Source organism: Hippoglossus hippoglossus, chromosome 24 (genome assembly GCF_009819705.1).
Source record: "Hippoglossus hippoglossus isolate fHipHip1 chromosome 24, fHipHip1.pri, whole genome shotgun sequence".
Lineage (NCBI taxonomy): Eukaryota > Metazoa > Chordata > Actinopteri > Pleuronectiformes > Pleuronectidae > Hippoglossus > Hippoglossus hippoglossus.
Window position 1 is genome coordinate 21,157,535 of NC_047174.1, and position 27,190 is coordinate 21,184,724.

Below are 27,190 nucleotides of genomic sequence, written 5' to 3' on the forward strand. Positions count from 1 at the left end.
AACAGATGTTGGTTATTATGTATTACTAACCTTTATTATCTAAATTGAAAAAAGACAAAAACAAAAGCAATACACAAAACAGAAATTATGACTAACACGTAGGCTTTTAAAATATTACAAGTGATTTTACTGTGTTTTACACATGTCCTCTTGTTTTGGAGACTGAGGCCACCACTCGTCCTTTCTGGCTGCATCGAGACCTGCAGCTGCATCTGCAACACACCAGACTTTTATCAAACCAATGAAGATCAAGTAACAGTAGATAATAAAAGTTTTTTAGTGGCTATGATGATCATGATGGTCTTAAATTAACCCTGTTTCACACCTGAGCGTCAAACCAGCTATTAATGTAGCAAACAGCCATCAGAGTGTGTTTTATCTGACTGCAGTGTTTGTTGTTCATTACCAGTTAATAATGTTGATACAAAATCAATATATTACATTTATTATGATATCAAAAGACTAAGTACCGCACTTACAGCTCATACTGCAACATAAAGCTGCCTCTCCATCAATTTTATTTTCCACTTGTTGGACATCTGAATAAAGGACTAAATAATCCACTGTAAAGTGAAACATCCTGAATGTTCACTGCGTTTTGTAGCCTCACTGCAGACATTAGCATTGCCCTACTATGAACTGACACTTTAATAATAGTGTAAAATAAAAAAAAATGGTAATAAAAATGGTCAACATTCTGCCTTTGAAACAAAAAGTGGCTGAACATTTTATAAGCCCTAGGTTTGGATGTGCTGGAAAAAGATAGGGATTTTAGATGCAGCGACTGTAATATGGAAACCAATCAAACAGGAAATGCAATATACAATATTGTTAGGAAAGACAAATTGATCAGAAATATCAAAAGAGAACTGATGAGCATTCAAAAGCAATGTTATATCCACTTATTCTAAATTACTAGTATCCAACTCACAAGTTGAGATGGTTCAAATCTTAGTATATTTTGACTTATTATCTTGTAAAGTTCGTTTAATGTCATACTTCTGACTGGTGTCATGATTATGTATTTGTTGTATTTAATTTGTCCATCCTTTTTATATCAGCAAATATCAGAAAGACAAGAGTGTTCAAAGCACCACAAGAGCACAAGAGTGTTTAAAATTATCACACAGATGAAGCAGCACCTCTCAAACATTTTCATTTCAAACTGTATATTGGAACGTTTATGGAAGAGGATTCATTTCAGGACTGTTGCATTAGACTGCTTTGCTTTTAGCTACTGATACATGAGCGATTGGCTCAGTTTTGGCTTATGATATTATCATTTAGTTAAATGATGATCCTGCTCAGCTGACAGGCACAGTTTGAATGAACATCACCAGTTTGCTCAGGCTCATAAAAAAATAGAGTTCAACAGTTGAGGATGGTGCTGATTCATGTTCTAATGGAAAACTGATAAAATCCATCACCCCAAGCTTGTCAGTGCAACCCCAGTTACCCTCAACACAGTGTGATATTGCAGCAGTTACCCCTCTCTGCGTCTGGAGTATCAGGAACATGGGAAACCTCTGGCAAAACAAACAGCTTGAGTGTTCATGATGTACAAAAACTCTTAAAGGGATAGTTCGCCCCAAAATATGGCACTCCATCTACTCACCACTATGCTGATGGAGGGGTGGGTGAAGTGTTTTAGTGAATAAACTTTTGGAGTTTCAGGGGTAAACAGCCAAATCCAATACAATTGAAGTAACTGGTTACTCCTTCTAAAGAACCAAAATAAATAATAATAACATGCCTCCATACTACTTGTGTGGCGTCATCCACGTGTCTGGATGCCGCGACATTCAAATTCGACTCGAAACAGCATCCACAGACCACAGATATCCTCCTCGGAGCCACGTTCACATTCGTACGCACACACTGAAGACAAGCTGCATCCGCTAGTATCACTACTTCCAGTAGTGGACTTTTAGGCTTAAAACTTGGTGTAAATGAAGCTGAGTCGACACTTTATGACACCACACGAGCAGTATGGAGGCATGTTATGTTCTTTTCTTTGTGTTATTATGTCTGAAGAAGGAGTCACCAGTTACTTCAATTGTATTGGATTTGGCTGCAACACTGTTTACCCCTGAGACTCTTGTTTTGTGGACTCAAACACTTCACCCACCCCTCCATTGGCATAGTGGTGAGTAGATAATGAGTGAATTTTCATTTTTCGGTAAACTATCCCTTTAAAAAGGAGTGTGGCAGACAAGCTACACAAAAATGTAGTTGACATAAGTTTTCTACCTGGAATGGTGCCAAGGCTGGAGTTATCAAAGAATTGCTTGGGACAGGTTCTGGACAGCAGGTCCGAGCTCCCACCCACATCAAAGAATCTGCTTTTAGGGGAGTCGAGCTGATAGACCTTTGGAAAGTCCATCACCTTCCTAGGAGAGTCTAGGATCTTCCTAGAAGTAACCAGAAACTTCTTAGGTGAGCTGAGGAAGCTGGAGGAGTCTGAGGTCTCTTGTGGGCCCCTCTTGGTAGTAGTGCAGGGCGATGAAGGCTTGTCCACTTCAACTTTGCTCTTTGCCTTCAGATTGATGGCTCGGCTCTTCCACTTGCTAATCTCTGTCTGCTGAGTGGACACCAAGCTGTAGTGAGACAGGGGCAGATGTCAATATGGATTTAAGAGTCATCGAAACTATCTGAGCAGTTCCACTGTCAGACTGGTTGTACTTACCATTCCAGCTCCGTTATTTTAAGGCAAAGCTGTTTGACTTCCTTCTCAAGTTTGGCCTTGTCCAGCAGAATGCTGCTCTTGATCACCAAACCTCTGGGGTTGGTCAGTTTAGTGTGAAGGTCCTCACCCTGCAAGACTAAATTTTTCACATTTTCCATTTAACCAGTCTTCCTCTTTAAATAGGTACAAAAAAAAAAATCACTTTAGTGCTGCATTTATCACCTGCAACATTAAACGATTCAAGAGGCTTCATTTTTCGTCATGTGCACTTTAACTTTTGTGTCAAATTACTGTGGCACAAGGAATTAATTTTACAAGCTGTTGTGTCAAATGGTAGAAAAGAGGACTTGGTACAATTACTCTATTCACACCTTCATGATATTTGTTTTGTCAACATGTAGTTTTAACTCAGGTGATGCTACAGTGTAGCCCAGATATTGGGCAGATGGCTGCACACCACTGTGTACTGACAGCACAAATTTATATTTGTCAACCTTTTTCAATGTCCTCTTCATAGGTCTTATTGGAGCCTGCATGTCTGGGCTGCACATGTGTTTACACATCCAGCAGACACAGAGTAAGAGTGTAGAGTCCTATTTGTTGTAAAAGGGTTATAAGAGGACTCATGGTGTGTCTGTCAGTAAACCTCATACACTCAAATCCACATATAACAGAAACATAGTAAAAGGACTGAATTAATGTAACACTTGTCCAGTCTTAACCACTGCAAGCACATGTCGCATTCACACATACATTAATACAGTGCTTGTGTGAAAGGAGTGTGTGGAGAGAAGTATCAGCTGAATGTGCTTCACGGTGACTTTTAGCTCGTTGCTCATCAGTTCGTTTTACTTTAATCTCACTGTGTCGTTTCAAAGAAACAGCTGAAAACATCCTCTGTCCATAACGTGCTGATTTCTGCAGCTAGTGAATCCAAAGATTGCATTGCTCTGTAAATGTTTTTTTTTACTAATAAGCTCACCAGGGGCCTGTACTAGAAAAAAAGCGAGTGTCATTTCTACGATGCGTTTTTGTTATCCTGCTCCACTTCACCTAACATCGGCCATCTTAGATAATCTGTGCTACGAAGCTGGTTATCAACTGTCTCAGTTAACCCTGCTACGAGTGCTTTCATGTGACAGAGGTGAAGTTGTTAATTTTGAGCAACATTGTATGAACAATAAATAAAGTTCTCAATATAAAATGAGAAGAAACAATAAAATCTGCCAGTAGAATCTGTAATAGCAACATTCAAAAGAGACTTTCAAGTGAAATGTTATCACATAAGAAAAAAAAACAGTAGATATAAATGTAAATCTTTAAAGCATAAAGTTTAAGGTAAAATTTTGCAGAGGAATTATATTAAGGTCATTACTGAGTAGTAGTTTTTTCTTTGATGAACAAACTATTATGAAAATGTGTTGCAGATAAAAAAAAATTGTAAAAGTTAAACTCTGTCCATTTGTGAGAATCTCTGTTTTAGAACCACCGTGTACACATGAAGTCATGAACAGAAAAAACATTCAACTTAAAAAAGAACACTGTCACTACCTGAAGCTGAGAGCTACAGTTGAGGTCTAAATACATTTTCACACTTCTGACTTACATGACTCCTCTCCCTGCTGTTGTATCCTCCTCAACGCCTCCTTCAGATTCCTTAATGATTCTTCCTTCACGTTCAGCACTGTACTCATTCTCTGGATCCTGAGAAGGAAACACTCTGGTCACAACATTCAGCCACAGAACAAAGAGCAAAGTACAAATAACGCTCTTATGTGTCGTAATTGAGGAAGGATCACAGCTGAGAATTTCATTTGACCTAAATGTGTCGACTGTCAACAGGCAAAATCAGCCTTTTTAAAATAAAGGGATAGTCCCTCCACTATATGAAGAAAATAACTAAAGAATATTACAATAACACATTAGGTTCAGCCAATAAATAAGACCGAACAGAATAAGAAGAAAAATAGAATGGTACTTGAGAGAGCGTTTAAATACCTCCTTGGTGTAGGTAACAAAAGGCTCTTACTCTTGTTGGTGTTTATCAGATGCTGAACTCAACTCCACCTCCATTTTGAACAGTTTAGTCTGGAGATTTTCCAGCTCAGCAGCACTGGGTGACGCTCTTTTCTGATAAGGAAAAGACAAATACAATATGAGCTGCTTCATGTGAGTCAAAGAACCAACATTTAAACATGTAAACAAAAACGACTGCAATAACTGAGCTCAGAGTCTGATATAAAGGTAAACAAACCTCTTCAGCCATAGAAAGGCTGCTATTTAGTCCCTACAGACAACACAAACCTCAGACTCTTGCAGTTTGCCCCTGAGCGTTTGGATCGTCTTCTCTTTCTCATCGGTTTGCGCACAGCTGTCCTGCAGCTCTGTCTGCAGAAGCTGAGTGGCCTGCTTATGGCTGGACAGCCCGTTTTTGGCCTTGATCTGAGCCTCCTCCAGCTGCTCATTTTGTACATGCAGAGCCTGGAACACAGAAAAAGATGTCACTAACTGTTGGACAGGTTTCCCTCTGAGATGGACACTGTAAGAAGAGACAGGAAAGGGATATAAGAAATTAAGAGATCTGTACGAGCTAAGCTACTATGTCCCATGATAGCAGCTAAAAACAACAACGCAATTGTCCTCACAGGGTGTTCTGATTCCCTTCGGTATCTGTGCTTCTCAGACCCAAGCTCACTAGTTCCTACTAAAGCAGTGGTTCTCAACTGGTCTGGCTTCGGGACCCACCATCACCCCATAATGACAAGCCGCGACCCAAATTGAGGAACATTTTCAACTTCTCAAATTTATTTGATGAAAAGATGGTGCAGTTTGAACCTGAGATAGTACAGAATATCAGTATGCCAACACAAAAAAACAAGTTTAATGATAAACCAAAACGATCAGCAGGTGGCGATGCTAGAGAGGGAAATATTCCCTTTTACACTCAATTAGCCGCATTTGAATTAAAAACCAAAAAGTGCATCTTAAGGACACAAGGTAATACAAAATACATAACAATTCAGTAACTTCAGCCTTTTTTAAACAGACTCAACAGTGCTTTCGTGCACAAACATGAAATAAAAAAGTCAAACTACTGAGAAGTAGTTTCAAATAGACTCAAATTATGTAGCTTTAGCTGAGAATACTCACTCACTGAATCTATGACAACCAACAGTGCACTATGGAAAAAATTCAGTGTCTTGAGTAGCAGCTTTTATCCACAAACTCAAAATAAATTAAACAAAAAGTGCAATTCAAAAAGATTCATGCTCAATTAGCCTATGAGAACCAACTTTGCGGGTGTTCTTCTATGCTGTGAAATGGCGAGTGTCTATTAGCATTACAAGGCATTAACGCCAAATACTGTTAAGGAGTGTATAGGAGAGAATAGATGGCACTCCACTGCATAAAAAAATCCCCTTCAAAATAAAAGCACAGGATTGTTTTCTTAAAATTCTTTTTTGCCCAGGCAAAGTACCACCAGTTGAGAATCACTGTGCTAAAGGTGTCAATATCAGACATCAAACAGACATACTTTGACTTTTTCTTCAGTTTGCATGAGTTGAGTAAGAAGGTTCTGGTTGTCCTTCAGCAAGGAGATCTCTGATTTCAGAGGAGCTCCCTCAATCGCCTGCAGCAGAGTGGAACTTTTGCTTTTCTCCTCTCTGAGCTGAAAACGAGCCTGAGCCTCCAGCAGCTTCAGCTCTTCACTCAGAACACTCTGTTCAGCAGTGATGCCCTGTAGGAAGTCCATTGACAATGACATTAGGAAGACAAGAAATAGCATTGTAGTGAACATTTGATGGAAAACTGTTACACTTTGTTATTAGCTACACCACATTTAAAAACACAGGAAAATTAATGGATTAAGATCTTTACTATACAATTTAAAATAGCAGTAGTTGTGAGCAACCATATCACAGGTTTTCAATAACTGAACTGAATGAATGGATCCTATTTGCCGATAAATCCTAATAGTTCCTGGAGAAATGCTGGACATCTCCTGAACAGACACGTCAAGTTTCCTTCACAACTGATGACAATCATTCTCGAAACAGAATGAAATGATCTGCAGTGACTGTGCTAGGCTTTGTCAGGCCTGAAACCGGCTCTCAGCTGCTCATGGCTTTAATTTGGGATTGAGCTAATTGGGTATGGAGATGTTTCCTTCTTTTAACACTAAATGCTAGAGCCCACAAATTGCCATTTGTGTCTATAGTCCCATACACACCCCGTATTAACATGTGGTTTTCGTGATCTGATCACAAAAGGACAGCTCTAAGTGCCAAAGTGATTTACATAAAATACAAAAGGCATCATGACAAGTTGTAAACGCAACAATACAAGAAAGCATTTAAAGATAAATGAAGACTTAAATACAAAATAGAATCAATAAATAGAATAAGATATAAAGAGTACAAACCGTGTAGTATAAGAAATTTGTAAATATTTGATTGAATAAAATGCCGTGGCAAACAGGAAAGTCTTCAGCATAGATTTAAAGGAACTAAGATTTGCAGCTGACCTGCAGTTCTCTGGGAGCTTGTTCCATGAATGTGGAGCATAGAAACTGAACACTGCTTCTCCAAGTTTAGTTTCGACTATGGCGACAGAAAGCAGACCTGTTCCAGACAACCTGAGGGGTCTCGATGGGTCATAATGAAACTGGAAATACGTACACATACCCCTGCTGTAGGCTTCATTTAAAGTGAAGAAACCGGTAACAACAACAGAAGCGATTTGCTATACCTTGTGGCGTTTGTGTTATTTTTATATCTTCTTTTTCTCCTTGCTTCTTCCCGCCATGCAGTGCATCTTAGCGAGCTGATGTGATGTACGTGTATATTTACATATAGGGTGGGGAAGTGAGATCCGATCCGAGATCGTGGGGTCACATTTTAATGCCAGGTGTGTCACACTTTTGTCACAGTGAACTTTGAATTGCTGTGTTGTTGAAATCTGCTATACAAATAGTATACTTGCATTGCCTTACATAGAGGACATACAGTAGGATCGGACTCAGATCGGATCTGTATCCGATCTGAGTGCGTGTTTACCATATGTGTACAGATATTTTCAGCAACTTTCCATAACATGTCTTCAAAACTGTAGACATCCTGCTCACTAACAGACAACAGATCGCCCCTCCTGCCTGTGGAAGTAATCAAAGAGGTGAATATTGAACACTACCTGCAGGATCATCTTCTTGCTGTGGGCCAGGGCAGCTCTGCGGTTCAGCTCACAGCTAAGGATGCTGTCGAGCTCACTGAAGCTGATTGGCTGGGCGCTTATTGCGCCCTGTAGCTGCTCCTTGAACCTCTCCCTCTCTGTGATCTCCGCTGACAACTCATTGGGATGAGAAGCCACATTGTCCAAGAACTTCTCCAAAATGATGGACATTTTCTACAAAGCCAGCAGAGTTGTTATGAGATTTCAGTACATTAATGTTGGAGAGATGGATATAAACATAACCTTAGTGAGTAATGTGTCATTGAATCCTCCACCTGCTGGAATTTATACTTCAAATTGCTCTGGATAAAACCATTTACTAAACTATAATGTCACTCAGTAGAGTGTTTACCTCTGCAAAGGCCCTCATGAAACCACATTATTTACACTAAATTAAAGTAATCCATCAAAATCAAGTAAACCCCTTATCTTGCCATGTTAGAGCAATTCAAATGATTTTCTGGATCCATCTCTTGATCCAGATCCGCACCAAGATTTTGTGGGTTCTTCCCTGACTTGAAGTTTTGTGTAAATCAGTCCAGTAGTTTTTGCATAATCTTGCTTACAAACACACCAACCAACACACAAATGGACAGGGGTGAAAACATATGCTCCTTTGTAGAGGTAATGACTGAATTGGAAAGCAAGCATTTTGCAAAGGCTGGGACACATTCTCACCTGCTGGTAGAGCTGCCGCTTGTCCAGTAGATCAGCCAGTCTGTGTTCCCACACAGTATGGAAGTCCTCGTCTTTGACAGAGAGAATGGGTGCCTGCACTCTGCACATCAGCACATCCTGCAGCCGCCTTTCCTCAAAAACAGACAAGTCTTTCTTCACCAACTCCTCAAACCGATTCCGGCAATCCTGGGCCTTCACCTGTAGGCACACCTGAGGAAATGATTTACTGGTTACTACTTTATCAAGAGTAAGGCCTACATCAAATTTCAAGTGGACAAATGTTGATATTTACTACAATGTTTCCCAGAGTCTGAACCGTTTCAAGTCCTAGCTGACATATAGCAGTGTAGGCGCTCATGGTGGCTTTTGGAAGAGAGGTCAGATAATCATGGTTCAAGGCACTCTGCACCCTCAAAACCTTGTCCATGGGTGTGGAGATGTATTTGGAACACGTGTCTATAAAGTGCTGGAATCCTCTGAAGGTCTCCTGCAACAAGTAGAGGTAGAATTATTCAATTATTTGTCTGCCTTTCACCTGCTGATGAATGCACATTTAGAGGTAACATTACCTGAAGCTGCCTGGTGGAGTCGTTCAACCTTGATGACACCGTCACGTCGACTCCAGTGGAGCCTCGATCTTCACTGAGCAACTGAAAGAAAAAAAAAAGGCTTGTAAGTAGGCCGGTCCTCACTAGCAACAAAATGAGAACGACACACCATTCACTCTGTGTATAAATGTCTCTTACTAAAGCTGCTTCATTATTGTTGAGGAATTTTTGACCATCCTCACACATTACTGTATATGCCACTGTATATTATGTATATTGTATATTACACTATCTGTAGAGGAGAATAGTGTCTGTCTAATTCCACAGATACTCCCTTCTCTCTCTAAGCAGTACCAAAGGTCAGGTTATAGATTAAGGGCCAACCAACAGTGCATTGATGTGTCTACGTTGAGAGACTTTCATAACTCAGACAGAGAAGCATCAACTTCAAGTCTCACCAACAAGCACTTTTTTTGTTCTATGAAGGGCAATTCTGGGTTCAGCATCTTGCCCAAGGACACTTCGGCATGCAGATGGGCAAGACTGGGGATCAAACTGCCGACCTTCTGGTTGGAGGACGAAAGCTCTACCACTCAGCCACAGCCGCTGGATGTGCTGTTAGAATGGGTGACGCAAGTAGAGGAAGATATATGGGGATGCTGTGGGAGACATCTTCAGACTTGGGGTTGACAATTGCTTATGTTACTCTGTTAGCGTTTGTATATTTTTCCACCTTCTGGTCTCCTCGATGCATCAAGTCTACATTAAAATCTAGAGTTCTCCTTTGACCAGCTTCCAGAAAACATCCATAACAATTGTGTTTCTAATTCAATGCTGCTTCAGAGTAAATCTGGGAGGGGCGGGGAGGGATGGATGGATGGATGGAGACAGATCAACAAGAAGTAGTATCACAGTACACTGTCATGTCAGAGTGACTGGGACAATTTCAGAGACAAAAACATATCTAAATGGTTTTTGATTGTGTAAACAAGGGGCTTTGTTCCGGGCTGGGTGCTGAACCTCCATACCTTTATGGCACTGACCAAATGGGTTAGACACTAACAAGCTCAGAAAATGCCTCAACTCCAAATGTCAATACCCAAGGAATAAACCTCATCAGCATCAGTAAGCCAATGAGTATGCAGCATGGTTGGGCCAGGATCTAATAATGTTGGTGATTGGTGGTCTGTAATAACAGGTGTAGAGTATGTAGTATGTACACACTTAAACATGAATGGAATAAACTTCAGAAAAGAAAGTTGCTCTGTTTTTGACTCCTCAGATGTCGTCCTCTTAGTGTTCCAGTTGCATAGGTAATGTTTAGCTAAATTAAAATTCAACTTGTTAATAGTTGCTGAGTAAATTGAATCTGAAGGATTGAAGGAAATCATGAAGCTGAAGAGTTGAAACAAACTTCACTTCAACATCATCATGGTTAACAGGTTTCTATTTTGCATATAAGAGAACTGTAAGTGTGTGAAAATGTCAAGGAGCTGAAAAGTAAAACTTAAGATCTTGAAATGTTGATGCTTTTTTCTAAGTTGGTTTAGGAAACCAATATTAAAGTCAAGGTATCAGTAACGGTATTAAATGTTACCATACGCAGCTATTATTATTATCATCATCATTTTTAGAGAACTTCTCATCCTCATCCCTTTGATTGTTGCACTTCGAACAAATCACTCACAACAGACAAACCACATATCTAAAAAGGTAAATACAATAGAAAAACATTTCAAAAATGTTTGCATGTTTACTATAAACGGTTTGCATGTCTTGTCTGCATGTCGTTCTCCAGTAACCTAACCCAAAATGTATCAATCATCAGATCCATTTGCTTTCCAAAGAAAATTTCAAAATTAAATGCAGTCATATCAAGTTTTGCATGAATGAAACTGGTTTGCACTTTGACCTGCAACAGGATATGAGGTCATATTGATGATGTGGGTTATAAATAAATAAACATCTTGTTAAAATGGATCATCATATTCTGGACCGATCCGTTATGGCTGCTCGGCTGGTTGCTTGTCTTTGTCTGTGCATATGACCTATAGGTTTGATTTAGTCATCCTTCATCCGGCGCACCAGTACATAAAAGCTCCAAGCTCTGTGCATCCAGTTGTGTTTTTCCTCTAACTATCCAAAACACTACGCCATATTTTCTCATTCATGCATAAAGGACCTAGGACCTACTGGGTCCCTACCCCACCCCCACTAATACCTCCTTATGCGTATTGAGTAGTGACCCATTGCTATAGCACTGCCCAGACACCTTCACCCTGTTCAGACCTGATACTAAAATCTGTACTAAGTGATCATATCACAAGTGGTCAGTGCTAAGTACAGGTCTGAACGCACCCCAATATGATCACAAAAACACATTAGGAGGTTGTCTGGGATTCAAGGGGCTACATTCTTTTCAATGTGTGACTGAAGGCAAATCCGTCCTGGGCCACATATGAAGGGCCGCCTGCTTAGCTGATGTCTTCAGGTTAAACTTATTTTTAATCTTTTCAGTGACCATAACTTGATTTTGTTTATAGCCACAGTCACACTTTCAACACTGACCAACAAATAGTGATTGATGAAAGAATGTACGCTGCTACTAAGAAATATTTGACGCGTACATTCTTTTATCCCTCCTAAATCGGCTCACTGTTTTTGGCCCAATCCCATTTCACCACTTGGCCCTACCCCTGCCCCTTGTTTCTGAGGGTTATCTTGCCCCTTGAAACGGAACAAGAAGGGGTAGTGGTTTAAATCTTGCCCTACAAATTGGGAAAGCCCTTCAAGAAGCTGTTACATCATCAGTAGTTGTCGCTAAAACAGACGAGACAGTTTTGCCGGAGATGTCATTGTAAAAACATTGTTGAGATCTTGAATAAACCAATGCCATTGCTTGCAGTTACTTAAGTGACAAACCTATAATATCCAAATAACATCTATGCTAATGCAGGTGAATCAATGACACTTGAAATTGAAAAGCTTGGACGCTCTGCATTATTTCATGTATGAATCAAAAGCACACAGCTTTAGGCTGCTAGCAGTGGTCTGTATGCAACCCTGCCAGGATGCTTTGTTATTAGAGGAGCAGTTCAGTTAAGTAACATCGCTGCTATAAGTGGGTTCAATCAAGTGCATCGTGTTTCTTCAAATAGGGGGGATGCAAAATGACATGAGAAAATACGGGATTATAATATTTTTTGATATTTTCTTACACTTAAAGTTGCAGTGGGTAGAATTTAGTGACATAAAGTGGTTGCATGTGGCAGCTGAATACCCCTCACCTCACCCTCCCCCCTTCCAAACCTGAAAGAGAACCTGTGGCAACCTTCAGTTTCCATAAAAACTCAAAGGGTGTTTAGTTTGTCCAGTCTGGGCTACTACAAGAAACATGGCTGCCTCCATAGAGAGGACCCCCCCTGATGTAAATATAAAGTATTTCAATATAAAGGGCCCATTCTAGGGTAAATAAAACAATTTGTATAATTTAGATGAGCAAACACTTACAAACAACAACATAACTAGGATTATTTTATTTTAAATTTCTGTCAATAGATCCCTTTCACCTAAATCTTACACACTGGACCTTTAAGTATTGCATGTTACTTATAACTTGCTGATGTTTTTTGACTCTTGCTGTTGTAATACTGCAAATTTTCCCCATTGTAGGACAAATAAAGGACTTCTTATCTTATCTCAAGAGCAAAGGACATTCTTTTGAGGATGATAATGTGTGTATTTTGGCCAGAGAAGACAGATGGTTTAAAAGAGGAGTGAAAGAAGCCATCTTTTTCAACCTGGAAAAAAACACATCACTCAACCGGAGGTGGTTTAGGACACCAACTTTCAGCCACCTACAATGCTGTCCTAAATTCTCTCCCCAGACAGCTCAACATCCAGTCACACCCCAACTCCTGTGACACCAATGACTCTCAATATAGCAGGGTGGGTCTACAACTTACAGGTATCAACAGCCAATCACACCTTGACACAGAGGACCCTAATGACCCACAACTGTGGGGGAGTCGACGACTTGCCTGTTTAACATAACGACTCTCAACACAGGTACAGACCCACGGAGGTGAAATACCTGAAACCTCCCATTAATCAGTTAGAACTGAAGATGGATGAGAGGTCAAATGTCTTCAAAAAACACAAGCAAGTCCAATTGCCTACATGAACTTCTGAAGATACCATTACATGGTATGACTGACTTCACAGTCAGGCTTTACAGTACAGTATATTGCTATACACATTTTCATACAGTGCATCTATGGGCTGTGTTAAGACTAAAATCTATGTTTTCCTTTGAATATTGTTAAGACTAAAATCTATGTTCTTCTTTGAATATGTGTCTGTGAAGATGGCAATGAAACTGAACTAAACAAGTGCAGTATGTTAGACAGGGGTGGGGGCAGGGGCAGTTTGGGCTGAATCTGAATAGGTGGGAAAATGTGTGGCCTTCACATAGTGACTGATAGTAGCCGTTGCTGGCTGGTTTTAATCTTGAAGTTGATTGTTGTGTGTGTGTGTGCGTCACATCGCAGTTCAGTCTTGCACCTGTCTGATAATGCCTGTTTGAGAAGACTGTACATCTGTGGCAGACAATACACTGTACTTTAACTTGTTCTCATACCTAACTTACTATATTACAGCATAAACTCCATTAGCTTTATTTCAAAAATCACACATAGATGAATGCACTGTTTTCTTAAAAAACGGTGACATACCCTTAGAAAGAATTCAAGCAGCGGCCACTAGGGTCTGAAGGACAGATAGGAAAGGCGTTGTTTTGTCTAGAAAATGCGCATGCCATACTGAAAGCTCACAAGCTGTCAGCCGATTCAAGGCTTGTTTTAAAACACCAAACCAAACACTGTCAGAATGTGAAGATTTGACCCAGCGACTGTCAAAGGAGGGACGAAACTGGAGCGGCTTCTCATCATTGACAAATTCCAGTGCCTTGAGGCTGGGACCAGCCTGTGCACTAGCCACGTGACTCCCCCTCCTGCTGAAGTTCTACCTATTATTATAAATATTGCACCCACCGTCTGCTCGGGGCGACTCTTGACTTCCCTGGCGGTATTAGGCGGCTTGCGGGTTGTACGTTGAGTGCCCATAGCTATGTAGTAGCTGTTCATTGCTTCTAAATAAATACTTTCTTGAACCAGACCGACTCTACCATCTCTACCTAAGGAAAAAAGAACACGACAACTTTTGGTGACCCCGACGTGATCCTGTAGGGAACTTTTGACCAGAAAGGCCAGAACCCAAAGTCGAGGCCGCTCCGATCGATTCTCTACATACTCACAAGGCGCCAACCTAAAAGGTAAGCAGAAACCTGTTAAAACAAATTCTGCATTAGTTATATAGGCATTGATATAGATTGTGAGTGTGCGGAGAGGAGAAAAGGAGGTAAACTATACCGTTCTGTGTTTTATGGAAGCAATGAGGGGCTATGTAAAATAAACAGAGGTCTGGGACCCTGTGAAAGGTCAGGGACCTTGTGTGGGGTCCGGGACCCTGTCTTGGCTCAGAAGAAACAAGATCAAAAGCGAGGTCTAGGACCTGCGCGGGATGGGCGCCACACCCTGTGACGCACGAACCCTTAAAACTAATTCAGATTGGAGAAAAGACAGACGATTCATGCAATAGATTGCATCCGTGCAACCTAATCTGGGATTAGGGTGTGAACTGGAGGAAGGGGCTACCGGCACTGACGAGTGAGGAGCTTAACTAGCCAGACACACCGTTGCTTGAATCGGGCACAAATTAAAAGATGCTGGGACCATAACGTGTTACGAGGACTGACAGATGAAGTAACTGACTAGAATAAAAAGACTGACAGAGACCAAAAAACTGACAACATAAAAAATATAAGATTTAAGAGGTCTGAATGTGTGGGTATTTATTAAATACTAAACAATAGCGATTTGGAGATTGATTAAAGAACTTAAGGTAACTAATATGTGTGGGTAATGGAACTGATCCGAGTAGTCCTAATATGAACTTCATGTAAAGGAACTATGGTGACACAGCACTAAGTTTGATACAAATGTGAATGAAAGTGTGTGTGTGGAAAACGAGTGAGAACCAAATTAGGAGGAGATAACAAGAGGAAGGTCACCCGGCTGACAGAGACAGAATAAATAACGAAATAAGAAAAATAGAGTGAGGACGCCATCTGGTGGTGGATAAAAGAACGTACAACTAGCGGTGTACGCCTGCCATCTGGGGCTGATAAAGGGTATTACAGCTAGGGTTAAAACAAGGACGCCACCTGTGGGAGACCAAGGGACATTACAGCTCGGGTTACAACTGGTTTGACATCATTGGAGTGGCTTGTGTTTTTATTTTTTATTTATTTTTATTTTTATTTTTTATTTTTTCCACTAAGAGACAAATGACGACGGGAACTTTTTACAGTTAGAGATACACACCCCTGACATACCAACACGACCAACCCCGACCCACACAGATACACACACATTACAGCAACATGTCACAGCACTAGCATGTCACAACACCTCACTCGTCGTGGGTTGAAGCACTGCCCTTGGCGCTCATGTCAATAAGAAGTTCATCCAATGGTGTCACCCATCTATCCCCACATGAGCTTCTCACAGGACGGCCCATGCCAGGGCCTCCTCAAGACCCTGGTTATGGACCCAGGTCCAGGCGGCTGCTGGATGTTCTGACAAGACCCCCACGGAGACTCCTGTTCCAGTAAGACCGGGTGATTGGGTGAGGGTCAAAGTTCACAAGAGAAAGTGCCCGACCCTAGGTGGACAGGACCTTGGGAGGTAACAGAGTGTACCTCACATGCGATCCGAGTAAAAGGAAAAACAGGAGCAATTTGGCACCACCTCACACATTGTGCACCCACTGACCCACCTTCTCGGTCTTTACGAGAAGTAGCCACTGATTTGGCCGACTCCTCCTCAAAATCTTAAAGTAATACGTTGACCACAAAAGGAGGGTCTATCTGTATGTCTTGTCTTGATTATTTCCAAATATAAGCTTGTATACTCTACTTTAAACTCAGCTACGCACCTCTGAGTTCCATATGAGCAAAGAGAAACACGCAGATAATGTAAATGACGATGGAGATAGCAGGACTTCACCCCTGTGGGTGAGGCCATCAATGTTTTGTTTTTTTCCTACCTGAGACAAATCCCTACTGCTTTCCATGATTTCGGTTACAAGTGTGATTTCTAGTAATCAGGCAGTGAATTCTTATAATTCTAATAAATGTGTTTCTGTTGCTCTAACTCCATAGATAATTAAGACAGGACTGTTGACTTTTTTTGTAATGAATTCAGATATTTAATTCCCAGTTTAACTTTATGTTTGAGCACATCTTTTGTTTAATCAATTTTAGTGCTCCTATTTGATAAGATTATTAAACTGTTCTTATCCCAAGGTTGTGAAGGTAAAAAGTTCGGTTAGTAATTGTCCCAACAATTTGTAATTGTACAATATGAATGTTTTGTATTTTAACAATTCAATTAGAGAAGCAGTTTACTGAGCTGGTAACATATATCCTGTGTCAAATGTTTTTATGTATTCAAGAGCAATTTTCGTTAATGGGACTAGAGAGTCCATCTTATCTGGTATTTTAGTTGGAGTTGTTTATTTTCTTTATGTTTTTTATTGTTTTATTAGATGTTTGTTTTATTTATTTTCTTTATGTTTTTTTATGTCTTTATTAGATGTTTGTTTTATTTGTTTTCTTTATGTTTTATTCAAACAAGGATATTTTAAAATTCAAATTCAAATGTCAGACTGAATAATGTTCATTGCTCTTTGAAAAGGTGAACTTGCATGATTATGTTATAATATAATTTTTCCTAAAATGGTTTTAGAGTTATGACAATATAATCCAACTAAATTTGCTATCGAGACCGCCAACCATAATATTTTTTATAGTGCACAAAATTAGAGGGTTCCTTGCACTGTTACACATATCCAAGCAAAATTGGTACTGTGAAATGATATATCCTTAACTGAATAGAGATCGAATTTGGAGTGAAGAAGCAATTTCCACACAGAAATTCTTTATTTATTTAATTTTCTTTGTTTTTAGAATTGGAAGATAAAGACTACTTAAGAATTTTACTTGAGATTTTCACCCTTAGATATAATATGTGCTGACATTTTGCAAGTAAATTTTGTATCTGATGTTGTGATCATTTTATGATCAAAAGGGAGGAATGTAATGGAAACATTTTATCATTATACCACACTAAATATTATCTCTGCTTATGCATACTATTTCTGCTTGTGTAAACTGCCAAAATGACATCAGAGCCACAAATCTGAGACTGTGCTCATCTCCCCCAACAAGACCTCGAAGAGGCCTTCAGCATGTGTCTGTGTCTTATCTCCTGGGATTTTAATATTCCCTCAGTCCACACACGTAGTTCTCACAACACATAGTTCACACACACACACTCACACAGTTCAACTCTTCACACACACACACACACATCTCTTCATTGCATCTACATAAAAAGCATACGCCTGCAACTGTTTCTTTGTCATTACAAATGCAGTGTGCTACCCAAGGGAATGAATGTGATAAAATGGCCAATGAATGTGAACGAACAGATAAATCTGCACAGAAAAAGTTTTCTTTGTATCCTACAGTGCCTCAGTGTGTCAGAGTGGACCACGATCTCGACTGTGCCCCTCTTCAGAGACCTGAAGTGGCTTCAGCCCCAGCCGTTCACCTCCGCCCTGTATTCCTCCACGAACAGAACAGCAGACACCTGCTACAGGTGTGGAAAGAGGGGACATTGGGCGAGGGAGTGTCCGGAGGAACGAGGTGCAGCTGCTCAGGCAGATTTGATGAGGGGGGGCCAGGAGAGAGCGGTGGAAACTCTGATTCATTCGACGCCTGAGATACATGGTATCGCACCCACACCACACACACATGAAAGTGACACACCAAATGTCACTGACACACACACATTGATATTAGAAGCAATCACATGCTTAGAAATGAAAAATTACTTTTCGGCATTGTACATCACATGTTCATATGGTTCCTGATATCATATATAAAAAACAATGGTTTAGAGATGAATGCAAAATGATAAACCTTTGATAACACGTTTTGTGGAACACAGGCCCCAAGGGTTACACCCACAGATACAATGCACAAAACCCCTTAGGACAGCTCCAAAGAAACATCACCCTCACCTGGAGGATCACGCCTGCCGGTTCCCCCGACAATAGTCTCTTAATGACTCTTAAACATCTCCACTATAGCAAATTGACTAAAAGAGCCGCACCAACAAGTCCTTATTATTTTGTTTTAGGAGTAGACATGACAGGAGCTGACCCAATGGGCATCGTTAGGATAAACGTCCGTTCCTCCTCCCCTAGAACTCAGCCTTCCCCTTCCCTGTCTGATGACTCCACGAGCTCTCCCCCTGAATCCACCTCACCACTACCATCCCCACCCAGCTCCCCTGCGGTACAATATTACGACGCCAGTACCGTTGAAGATGTGGTAGAAATAGAGACTGGATACACTGATGAAAACATATGGCTAAAATGGGTCCACTTTACCGCCCGTTCCCAAAACCTCACTAATTGTATAGTCTGCAGTCAGCCCCGGCCCACCTTAAACCACCACCCCCGGCCCCCTACTGATAGACTCGGATCGACCCGGTTTTGATTGCATGTATGGCTTACACATGGAAGCCAGTCCCGCCAACTGTTCTACTCTCAGTCATCTCTTTCCCCCGGCGCCAAACAACACGGTGCCCCCTACATTTACTCCAGTAAAGGGAAATTACACGTGTCTGACTAAAAAAGGTAACTCAACTCACAGAGAGATGGGGTCGATACCGTCCCCCTGGTGTTCTAGAACCATCAATGTTACCAACTGGCACAACGCCACACAGCTGGGGTGGGCCCGCAGTGACCTCTTCTGGTACTGTGGAGGAAAACGCTTGAGGAACCGCCTTCCTTCAAACTGGAAGGTTTCCTGCACACTTGTTCAATTGGCCATGCCCCTGACTACCCTCTCTCCCCGCCCAGAAACACCCACTAGCACCCGTCGACGAAGAACAACGCATTTTGACTTAAAGAGGGACTCACCCACATACATAGACACCATAGGGTTTCCTCGGGGTGTTCCAGACCAATATAAATTAGTGGATCAAGTTGCAGCGGGATTTGTGTCTATCTGGATATGGGTAACTCCCAACAAAAACGTGGATCGCATTAACTACGTCCATTTCAATTTCCAACGCCTCACCAACCTTACTCGAGACGCCATAACAGGCCTATCCGAACAGCTCGCCCCTACGTCCCTTATGGTCACACAGAACCGAATGGCCCTAGACCTCCTACTGGCAGAAAAGGGTGGGGTGTGCACTATGATAGGGAGTTCTTGTTGTACATTTATCCCAACAATACCGCCCCTGATGGCTCGGTGACCAGGGCCCTCTCCGCCTTACGCACCATGGCACAGGACATGGCCGCAGACTCTGAAATTAACAACCCCCTACATAGCTGGATGAACACTGCATTCGGCAAATGGAAAGGGCGAATTGCATCCTGCCTCCTCTCCCTAGCTATCTTTTCAGCTATCCTAGTCACCTGTGGCTGCTGCTGCATCCCTTGCTTTAGGACCTTGCTCAGCCGACTCATCACCACGGCTCTGACCAAGGAAACCATGCCCCCTCCCCCACCCTATCAGTTGCTTTTGTTGAGTGGTGATGATGATGATGAGGGGTTTGCATTGGATGAGATGGAGGTTGGGGAGTTCGTGGATGATCCCCAGTAAGTTGTTCACACCATGAAATGGTGTGAAAGGAGGGATTTGTTAAGACTAAAATCTATGTTTTCCTTTGAATATTGTTAAGACTAAAATCTATGTTCTTCTTTGAATATGTGTCTGTGAAGATGGCAATGAAACTGAACTAAACAAGTGCAGTATGTTAGACAGGGGTGGGGGCAGGGGCAGTTTGGGCTGAATCTGAATAGGTGGGAAAATGTGTGGCCTTCACATAGTGACTGATAGTAGCCGTTGCTGGCTGGTTTTAATCTTGAAGTTGATTGTTGTGTGTGTGTGTGCGTCACATCGCAGTTCAGTCTTGCACCTGTCTGATAATGCCTGTTTGAGAAGACTGTACATCTGTGGCAGACAATACACTGTACTTTAACTTGTTCTCATACCTAACTTACTATATTACAGCATAAACTCCATTAGCTTTATTTCAAAAATCACACATAGATGAATGCACTGTTTTCTTAAAAAACGGTGACATACCCTTAGAAAGAATTCAAGCAGCGGCCACTAGGGTCTGAAGGACAGATAGGAAAGGCGTTGTTTTGTCTAGAAAATGCGCATGCCATACTGAAAGCTCACAAGCTGTCAGCCGATTCAAGGCTTGTTTTAAAACACCAAACCAAACACTGTCAGAATGTGAAGATTTGACCCAGCGACTGTCAAAGGAGGGACGAAACTGGAGCGGCTTCTCATCATTGACAAATTCCAGTGCCTTGAGGCTGGGACCAGCCTGTGCACTAGCCACGTGACTCCCCCTCCTGCTGAAGTTCTACCTATTATTATAAATATTGCACCCATCGTCTGCTCGGGGCGACTCTTGACTTCCCTGGCGGTATTAGGCGGCTTGCGGGTTGTACGTTGAGTGCCCATAGCTATGTAGTAGCTGTTCATTGCTTCTAAATAAATACTTTCTTGAACCAGACCGACTCTACCATCTCTACCTAAGGAAAAAAGAACACGACAGCTGCCCTTTTTGAATGAGGAGTTCAGTATCTTGCCCAAGGACACTTCGACTAGCAGATTAGGAAGACTGGGATCGAACCGACAACCTTCTGGTTAGAGGAGGACTGCTCGACTGACTATCAACAGAAACGTACTATCTCCATCTTGTTCTCCATCTCTGCTCTGAGCTGCTGGTTCTCCTGTCTCAGTTCCTGCAGTGTCTCCTGCAGCTGATTCCTCTCCTCACAGAGAGATGTCACCCTGCACAGCAGCTTCTCCTTCTCCTCAGAAAGCTCTCACAGAGCAGACTGTCTCTCTCTGGATTGGTGCTTTTCACTTTCCCTTTTAAAGTCTTCAGCTGGGAGAAAGCCGCAGTCACAGGGCTCATTCAAAAGTCTCTTTAACTTTGACTTAAAACTAATTATAATCCACATATCCTATCACACCTATTATTACACATACAATATACAAGCGGGTGTACATAATATTTCATTTTATAGCAGTTAAGTTATCTCTCACTGACCTCACACTGCAGTGTCTTCATCTTGTCCTCCAGCTCTGTTCTGAGCTGCTGCTTCTCCTGTCTCAGTTCCTGCAGTGTCTCCTGAAGCTGATCCCTCTCCTCACAGAGAGACGTGACCCTGCAGATCAGCTTCTCCTTCTCCTCAGAGGAGATCTGAAAGCTGGCTTCCTTCTCACAGAGCAGACTGTCTCTCTCCTTATCAGTGCTTTTCACTTTCTCTGTTAAAGTCTTGACCTGTGAGAAAGCCGCAGTCACAAGGCTCATTCAAAAGTCTCTAACTTTGACTTAAAACTAATTATAATCCACATATCCTATCACAACTATTATTATACATACAATATACAAGCAGGTGTACATAATATTCCATTTTATAGGAGTAAAGTTATCCCTCACTGACCTCACACATTGACTTAAAACTAATTATAATCCACATATCCAATTACAAGTGAGTTTTTACATACAATATACAACCAGGTGTACATAATATGCTGTTTTATAAAAGTAAAGTTATCCCTCACTGACCTCACACTGAAGTGTCTCCATCTTGTCCTCCAGCTCTGCTCTGAGCTGCTGCTTCTCCTGCCTCAGTTCCTGCAGTGTCTCCTGCAGCTGGTCCCTCTCCTCACAGAGAGATGTCACCCTGCAAAGCAGTTTCTCCTTCTCCTCAGAGGAGCTCTGAAAGCTGGCTTCCTTCTCACAGTGCAGACTGTCTTGCTCTCTTTCAGTGCTTTCCAGTTTCTCTGTTAAAGTCTTCACCTGTGACAAAGGCAGCAGTCACAAGGCTCATTCAAGAGTCACATCAACTTTGATTAAAAACTAATCCAAATGTCCTATTACAACTGTTATTATATAAACAATATACAAGCAGGTGTACATAATATGCTGTTTTATAGAAGTTATCCCTCACTGACCTCACACTGCAGGGTCTCCATCTTGTCCTCCAGTTCTGCTCTGAGCTGCTGCTTCTCCTGTCTCAGCTCCTGCAGTGTCTCCTGCAGGTGGTCCCTCTCCTCGCAGAGAGTCATCACCCTACACAGCAGCCTTTCCTTCTCCTCAGAAGAGGAGCTCTGAAAGCTGGCTTCCTTCCCACAGAGCAGACTGTCTCTTTCTGTTTCAGTACTTTCCAGTTTCTCTGTTAAGGTCTTCATCTGTGGGTAAGGCCGCAATCAGGCTAATTCAAGAGTCCCTTTAACTTTGTCTTAAAACTATTTATAATCCAAATATCCTATCACATCTGTTATTATGTTACAATATACAAGCAGGTGTACATAATATGCTGTATTATAGAAGTTCTCTCTCACTGACCTCACACTGAAGTGTCTCCATCTTGTCCTCCAGCTCTGCTCTGAACTGCTGCTTCTCCTGCCTCAGCTCCTGCAGTGTCTCCTTCAGCTGGTCCCTCTCCTCACAGAGAGAGGTCACCCTGCACATCAGCTTCTCCTTCTCCACAGAGGAGCTCTGAAAGCTGGCTTCCTTCTCACAGAGCAGACTGTCTCTCTCTGTTTCAGTACTTTCCAGTTTCTCTGTTAAGGTCTTCATCTGTGGGTAAGGCCGCAATCAGGCTAATTCAAGAGTCCCTTTAACTTTGTCTTAAAACTATTTATAATCCAAATATCCTATCACATCTGTTATTATGTTACAATATACAAGCAGGTGTACATAATATGCTGTATTATAGAAGTTCTCTCTCACTGACCTCACACTGAAGTGTCTCCATCTTGTCCTCCAGCTCTGCTTTGAGCTGCTGCTTCTGCTGCCTCAGCTCCTGCAGTGTCTCCTTCAGCTGGTCCCTCTCCTCACAGAGAGATGTCACCCTGCAAAGCAGTTTCTCCTTCTCCACAGAGGAGCTCTGAAAGCTGGCTTCCTTCTCACAGAGCAGACTGTCTCTCTCTGTTTCAGTACTTTCCAGTTTCTCTGTTAAGGTCTTCATCTGTGGGTAAGGCCGCAATCAGGCTAATTCAAGAGTCCCTTTAACTTTGTCTTAAAACTATTTATAATCCAAATATCCTATCACATCTGTTATTATGATACAATATACAAGCAGGTGTACATAATATGCTGTTTTGTAAAAGTAAAGTTATCCCTCACTGACCTCACACTGAAGTGTCTCCATCTTGTCCTCCAGCTCTGCTCTGAACTGCTGCTTCTCCTGCCTCAGCTCCTGCAGTGTCTCCTTCAGCTGGTCCCTCTCCTCACAGAGAGAGGTCACCCTGCACATCAGCTTCTCCTTCTCCACAGAGGAGCTCTGAAAGCTGGCTTCCTTCTCACAGAGCAGACTGTCTCTCTCTGTTTCAGTACTTTCCAGTTTCTTTGTTAAGGTATTTATCTGTGGGGAAGGCCGCAATCAGGCTAATAGAAGAGTCCCTTTAACTTTGTCTTAAAACTCTTTATAATCCAAATATCCTATCACATCTGTTATTATGATACAATATACAAGCAGGTGTACAAAATATGCTGTTTTATAGAAGTAAAGTTATTCCTCACAGACCTCACACTGAAGTGCATCCATCTTGTCCCCCAGCTCTGCTCTCAGCTGCTGTTTCTCCTGTCTCAGTTCCTGCAGTGTCTCCTGCAGCTGATCACTCTCCTCGGAGACCGACATCACCCTGCACAGCAGCTTCTCCTTCTCTTCCGAGGAGCTCGGAAAGCTGTCCTTCCTCTCAAACAACAAGGCTTTCCTTTCTTTTTCAGCATTCTCTACTTGCTCCGTAAGAGTCTTTATCTGTTTAAAAGGAAACATATCAACTACCAGTAAGTACACCAACAAGTATTTTCAATCAACCACCAGAGCTTTAATGCTTCCATTAACAAACTCCATGAAAATGCAAAAGTGAATCCAGTCATCAGTTTGTCCATCTCTCAATTGTCTGACTTTATTACACTTCCTGTGGCTCTCAGCATCACATTTATTAAATATGAGCAAAACCTACACTATAAAGAAAGAAAACAGAAGATAAAGGAACTAAAAATATTCATTCCCCTTCTTTTCTACTTTTTTAGGGGGATGGGGTGGGTGGAATAACCATTGCAAGGGATCGTTATTTAACAAATAAAGACAATAAAAATAATTAATGTTATTTTCACAATCTCTAAATCTGCTCCTGAATTATGGCGCTAAAAACAGAAGAAAGATGATGTCAAAGTCAAGTTGATCTTTGACCTCTTAAATATAAAATATTGTCATTTTATCCAATTAGACATTCGTCTGAAAAACTAGCACATTCATTCTTAAGTTTGAGACTTTGACCACCAAAAGTTTTGCATCCAAGTTAATCTCAGTTCCACATGGAAACAATTCCCTTGAGACATTCCTGAAAACGAGACTGGTGGACAAACAACCACATATACAGTACATGAGGAAACTCGTACATGTTTTTGACGCGCCTCCAGCTGTGCACTCATCTCAGAGAGAGCTCCATCCTCTTTGGTTGTTTGTAAAGTCTCCAAATGACTGAGCAGCTCCTTCTGTTCTCGGTTCTTCTCCAGAGCAGTTCTCAGCTCCTCCTGATTTTCAATCGTCTGTTTGATAAAGAAATATTATCTTTGGGCCTCTAACATGCAGAGAGAAAAATAAACAGCAAAAGGAAACGACAGCTGACACAAGTGAATGTATTTTCAAATTTGGACTGGCAAAGCAGTCACAAGATCACTGACCATCTCCACATTTTCCTGCAGGTCCATCTTGAGCTGGTCTCTCTCTGCAGTCACGGACGTTAGTGTAGAGAGCAGCTGGTCCATCTCTTCTGCAGAGCTCTGAGCTTCAGCTTTCTGCTCAGACAGGAGAGCTTCTTTCTCAGCTCGCACATATTGAAGCACTTTAGTCTGCTGCTTCTGCTAGAAAAATACAAGTTGTGTTTATGGTATATAAGACTTCACTGATTTCATGGTCACAGTTTCATCACAGGATCAATAATCAGAGAAAGAGAGAGAAAACCCCATTAAACAAAAGAGAAACGTTAGAGATCTAAAGAATTAAAGACAGTCAAAAACATGATTCACAAAATATTTAAATCAGTGTTACCAAAGATGGTTTCAGAGAAAGTACCATCAAAATCATACTTGTTCTTGAAGTTCTTTGCCGATTTCCTCCTTTGAGGTTCTGGAAACCTCACTATCAGCAAGCTTCTTCTCGTAATGCGCCATCAGCTGCTGCATCTCATTCAGTCTTTCTACCAGTAATGCTCTTTGCTGGTCACTCTCCTCCAACTGAAATCAAAAATGTATCACCAACCGCGAACTGTCATAACTGGTTTCCAGTAAAGTTATCCCTCACAGACTTCACACTGCAGTCCCTCCATCTTGTCCCCCAGCTCTGCTCTAAGCTGCTTTTTCTCCTGTCTCAGTTCCTGCAGTGTCTTTTGCAGCTGATCCCTCTCCTCACAGACAGAGGAGAAGGAGAAGCTGCTGTGCAGGGTGATGTCCGAGGAGCTCGGAAATCTGGCCATCCTCTCAAACAACAAGGCTTCCCTTTCTGCTCCAGCATTCTCTACTTGGTCTGTAAGAGTCTTTATGTTTAAAAGGCAACATATCAACTACCAGTAAGTACACCAACAAGTATTTTCAAATCAACGACCAGAGCTTTAATGCTCCCATCAACAAACTCCATGAAAAGGCGCAAGTTAATGAAGTCATCAGTTTGTCCATCTCTCAATTCTCTGAGTTCAATACACTTCCTGTGGCTCTCAGCTGAGTTTATTGGTCCCCACTGATGACTTTCATCTTTAGACATGGCTTAAAAATATATAGCTTCATTTTGAAAAAAGGAAATTGGTTAATTATATTAATAAGAGAGAGGGACAAGGAAAAATAAAATGTATTGAATATGAGCAAAACCTACACTATAAAGAAAGAAAACAAAAGATAAAGGAACTAAAAATATTCATTCCCCCTTTTTTGGGAGGATGGGGTGGGAGGAATAACCATTGCAAGGGATCGTTATTTAACAAATAAAGACAATAAAAAGAATTAATGATATTTTCACAATCTCTACCTCTGCTCCTGAATTATGGCGTTAAAAACAGAAATACGAAGATGTCAAAGTCAAGTTGATCTTTGACCTCTTAAATATAAAATATTATCATTTTATCCAATTAGACATTCGTCTGAAAAACTAGCACTTTCATTCTTAAGTTTGAGACTTTGACCACCAAAAATTAAATCATGTAATTTTTGCATCCAAGTTAATCTCAGTTTCACATGGAAACAATTCCCTTGAGACATTCCTGAAAACGAGACTGGTGGACAAACAACCACATATACAGTACATGAGGAAACTCGTACATGTTTTTGACGCGCCTCCAGCTGTGCACTCATCTCAGAGAGAGCTCCATCCTCTTTGGTTGTTTGTAAAGTCTCCAAATGACTGAGCAGCTCCTTCTGTTCTCGGTTCTTCTCCAGAGCAGTTCTCAGCTCCTCCTGATTTTCAATCGTCTGTTTGATAAAGAAATATTATCTTTGGGCCTCTAACATGCAGAGAGAAAAATAAACAGCAAAAGGAAACGACAGCTGACACAAGTGAATGTATTTTCAAATTTGGACTGGCAAAGCAGTCACAAGATCACTGACCATCTCCACATTTTCCTGCAGGTCCATCTTGAGCTGGTCTCTCTCTGCAGTCACGGACGTTAGTGTAGAGAGCAGCTGGTCCATCTCTTCTGCAGAGCTCTGAGCTTCAGCTTTCTGCTCAGACAGGAGAGCTTCTTTCTCAGCTCGCACATATTGAAGCACTTTAGTCTGCTGCTTCTGCTAGAAAAATACAAGTTGTGTTTATGGTA

General features: G+C 41.4%; 1 protein-coding gene across 1 annotated transcript in view; it reads right to left on the minus strand.

Annotated features, from left to right (window-relative positions):
• Window positions 1–16: 16 nt before the first annotated feature.
• cenpe (centromere protein E) overlaps window positions 17–27,190 on the minus strand; it is a 44,137-nt gene continuing 16,963 nt past the window's right edge. The window contains 27 exon segments of the mRNA XM_034580803.1: window positions 17–212; window positions 1,488–1,526; window positions 2,251–2,597; window positions 2,687–2,822; window positions 4,293–4,390; window positions 4,716–4,816; window positions 4,991–5,167; window positions 6,222–6,425; window positions 7,877–8,089; window positions 8,594–8,803; window positions 8,886–9,080; window positions 9,163–9,249; window positions 17,668–17,673; window positions 21,049–21,185; window positions 21,188–21,251; window positions 21,417–21,650; window positions 21,939–22,172; window positions 22,328–22,564; window positions 22,722–22,955; window positions 23,113–23,346; window positions 23,509–23,742; window positions 23,905–24,138; window positions 24,786–24,935; window positions 25,071–25,250; window positions 25,476–25,622; window positions 26,697–26,846; window positions 26,982–27,161. Of these exon segments, the coding sequence (XP_034436694.1) occupies window positions 127–212; window positions 1,488–1,526; window positions 2,251–2,597; window positions 2,687–2,822; window positions 4,293–4,390; window positions 4,716–4,816; window positions 4,991–5,167; window positions 6,222–6,425; window positions 7,877–8,089; window positions 8,594–8,803; window positions 8,886–9,080; window positions 9,163–9,249; window positions 17,668–17,673; window positions 21,049–21,185; window positions 21,188–21,251; window positions 21,417–21,650; window positions 21,939–22,172; window positions 22,328–22,564; window positions 22,722–22,955; window positions 23,113–23,346; window positions 23,509–23,742; window positions 23,905–24,138; window positions 24,786–24,935; window positions 25,071–25,250; window positions 25,476–25,622; window positions 26,697–26,846; window positions 26,982–27,161 (4,548 nt within the window). The 3' untranslated portion in view covers window positions 17–126.